This window comes from Trypanosoma conorhini (genome assembly GCF_003719485.1).
Source record: "Trypanosoma conorhini strain 025E chromosome Unknown Tco_14.4_contig_01195, whole genome shotgun sequence".
NCBI classification, from domain to species: domain Eukaryota; phylum Euglenozoa; class Kinetoplastea; order Trypanosomatida; family Trypanosomatidae; genus Trypanosoma; species Trypanosoma conorhini.
Window position 1 is genome coordinate 1 of NW_021705290.1, and position 3,353 is coordinate 3,353.

Genomic DNA, 3,353 nt, shown 5'->3' on the forward strand with positions numbered 1-3,353 from the left:
GGAAAAACAAAACAAAGCAGAGCTATATACAAAGCACATAAAAGAAACTATCGTACATCCCCACCACCACCGCACACCGCACACTCTTACGCGGCGGCACTGCTGTCCACGACAAACACCAGGGTGTCCTTGTCGTGGGAGAGGGTCAGCGTATCACCCTCGCGCGAGACGCGCATCCCCTGTTCGAATCCGGCGCCAAGGGCACGCTCCACGTCCATATGGAACGGTGGCCCCATCATCATAGTCGACATGAGCATCCCAGTAAGTCTGCCGTTTTCGTACCTCAGGGTGCCGTTCATTGTGTTGGCCACCTTCGCATGAACCCGCACTTTATCTCCGTCCGCCTCCAGCGTCAGAGAGGGAACATCCCACTCGCCCTTTTCGGCGCCCTTTCCGTTCAGCTTGCTTAGCGCGTACTTTCCGAAAAGAGTCTTTGCGTCGGCCGCCATCTTGTCCTGATTTGGAGTTGCTCTTGCTGTTTGTTTTATTATGTTGGTTTCTATGAATAGTTGCTTCTAAAGATACGTTGTAGATTTAATGGTGAAGAGGTTGATTTCTTAAAATGTTCTTAATGGGATTTTAGTTTTTTGTGTTGTTGTGTATGTGTGTGTTTTTTTTTGGACAGAGTATGTAAAAATGGGAGTCGTGTATTCACGGTACAACCCGTAAAAAGGGAAAATTTTTATTTCAAAAAATGGGGCAATTTCCCAATTCACAAAAGGTTAGCTATCTTCTTTTGGGCTTCAGTTAAATATTGGAAAATAGCTGTACAGGTGCCTTATATTATTTTCTGAGTTGTACACCCCAAAGAATCCGCGTTCTGTTGGCACTTTTTGAAAGTGTGTATAAGTTCACTTTTTTTCCTGTTAACTTCAGAGGGGTAAAAAGTATTTATTTTTTTTTATGAAGTAAAAGCTTTGGTAATTGTTATAACACCCAATTTTGCGTCATTTATGGCCCACATAAAGTCAGAGATGTTTAATGTCAAAAAATGCACCTCCCTCTATGGTAAAGGTAGGGATCTACAATAAATGATAGTGTTCGCTGATCCTTTTTTGGGAATGATGAGACCTGTGCAAGTGAGAGTTGCATTAATATATTACACGGGCTGTTGTGCTTGTTTACTGAAGCCAATACACACCATTTCTTTTTTGGGACCACCTGACAATGAGAAAGCCAATAAAGCACAATATGTGAGCAGAGTGTTCTTGTCAGCTTTGCATCCTATTATTATAGATGTTGTTCGCAAATCGATAGGTGACTCTGCAGACTACCCATGAAGGCGCAAGAAATGCTTGCTCCCGTGGAGTAAGAATGCGAAAAAAAAGCAAATATTATTATGTAAAAGGACCTCAAATAGAAAAATTTGTAGGAACTATCAAAAAAAATACATGCCTACGTTACAAATTATATCGGCTGCTAACAACTGAGAGAGTAAAATGATGCGAGAATAAAGCAAAAGACAACAAACAGCAATGTATTGAAACGAATAAAGAGTGCAAGAACGCAAACAAAAAAATCAAACATTGCTAAGGAAAAAGCTCTTCATGAAATATTTGTGCGCCGTCGATCCTGTTAAGCCTCCTGCACCTCATCCAAAAAAAAAAGATAAGTGTGGAGTGAAAACCTCCCAACATCAAGAAGTAAATGCCGCAACATAATCAAAACAACAACAAAGAAAGTAAGGCTTCTTTGGGTCTTCATTAACTATTGCGTCTTTTTTTGGCACGGGAATGCACAAGGAGCATAGCAAGTATTCACAGAATTATCACTCCACTTTGTATGGATTGCCTGTTTAACAACAATGTCAGCACTGAAGCCGTGCTACAGCATGGAATGGCAAGAAAATTCATTTATGCTCTTGAATTAAAGAACACAACTTTCACAAAAGGATTATATAGGAGTCCAACAAACGGACAATTCAAAATACGTAGTAAGTCTTTTTGCAATCGCTTAAATCCCTGTTATCCCATAGACACTGCTGCCACTCCGCTAAAAAAGTTCCATGATAGAGAACGATTTCTGTAACGTTCAACACTACTCGCAAACCAAGCGCTTCACTTGAACGCGAACTCTTCTCATGATTGACAATAGATACAAACGAAGAAAGAGCATCACCTTTTCGATATTACAACACATAATACGATCGCCCTATCACGATAACAAAAAATACTCCCCTGAGCCTACAGTCAAATTTCTCCCCTATTCACTTAATCAGCGTAGCACGTTTTTGTTCTGTATTGAGTTCAGACAGGGAAAACCGAACCACAATTATTACTTAGTGGTCACAAGGATAAAAAAACCACAATAAATTTCAAATTCGTACGAAAGCGACTTCACCCAGGTTGCTACAAAACAAATGAGAAAGCTGGGCACAGCACATTTTGTCAGTTAGCATAGACGCGATAGCAACAACGCCAAAAAAAAAATAATAACACTGGCAACGAAACAGATATAGAAACAAATTTCAACACTAAAAAAATACGAACAACAGAGACCTACACCACTTACAAAAAAAACACCAAACACGCAACAAAAAAAAGCAACACTAGCCAAGAACTTCGTCCAAAACACATAAATAATAATAACAAAGAAAAATAACACGCCATTGCTCAAAGCAACCCAAAACAAAACTACAATAACAAAACCGCCGACACCCGAGAGACAAATATCATCGGAGTCGTGCGCGTTGCTGCGGCTCGCGCCGGAGGAGCTTCGGCGGCGTGGTGCGTGGCTGCCGGCCAGCAGCACGAGGTCGGTGCTGGAGGCGCTTGCGCTGTCGCCGTCCCCGCTGCAACGGCCGCCCGCGGGGGAGGAAGGGCGCCCGCTGCCGCCGCCGCCGCCGCACGCGCGCGAGCGCCCTGCAGAAGCGAGCGCCGCGACACCGCAGACCGCGGCGCCGACTGCCTGGGATGGCGTTGCCGAGGAGCTGGCCGTCACGGAGGACACGGCTGGGGCCCCATGACTGGCGGGAAGCCGGGCGAGGCGGCAGGGGCGGCGGACGCGGCGCAGCGAGGGCTTGGCGCCGACCAGAGGGCGTCGCGGGGGCGTGGCGTGGCGACTGGCGCTTGCTTTCTCCCCGTTTTGTTTTCGGGACGAGTTGCCGCGCGGTCGCGCTTTTCGTCCCACGCACTGCCGGCATTCGTTCGTGCGTTGCCCCGCGCTACGGGAGGGGTGTCTGATCGGCGGTGGCGGTGGTGGGTGTTTTTTTCCCCCACCGAGGTTGTGAACTGCTCCCAGTTTCTTTTTGCGCCTATCTAGTTTGGGGCGTGGAACTTGTTTTATTAAATATGTTTGTACGCATTTCTCACTATTTATCGCTCTTTTGCCTTTCCTGCATTCCTGTCTTGCCT

General features: G+C 45.6%; 2 protein-coding genes across 2 annotated transcripts, besides 2 other annotated features; both read right to left on the reverse strand.

The window, feature by feature from the left end:
* Window positions 1-86: 86 nt before the first annotated feature.
* Tco025E_09612 (uncharacterized protein) lies at window positions 87-449 on the reverse strand (the record flags this gene model as incomplete). The annotated part of the gene is made up of 1 exon (XM_029376423.1): window positions 87-449. One exon carries the CDS (start codon window positions 447-449, stop codon window positions 87-89), a length of 363 nt encoding a protein of 120 aa, XP_029223460.1.
* Window positions 450-577: 128 nt separating this feature from the next.
* Window positions 578-619: a microsatellite.
* A 1,949-nt stretch (window positions 620-2,568) lies between these two features.
* Window positions 2,569-2,601: a sequence feature (A-rich).
* Window positions 2,602-2,671: 70 nt separating this feature from the next.
* Tco025E_09613 (uncharacterized protein) lies at window positions 2,672-3,142 on the reverse strand (the record flags this gene model as incomplete). Its single annotated transcript, XM_029376424.1, has 1 exon — window positions 2,672-3,142. One exon carries the CDS (start codon window positions 3,140-3,142, stop codon window positions 2,672-2,674), a length of 471 nt encoding a protein of 156 aa, XP_029223461.1.
* Between the last annotated feature and the right edge of the window lie 211 nt (window positions 3,143-3,353).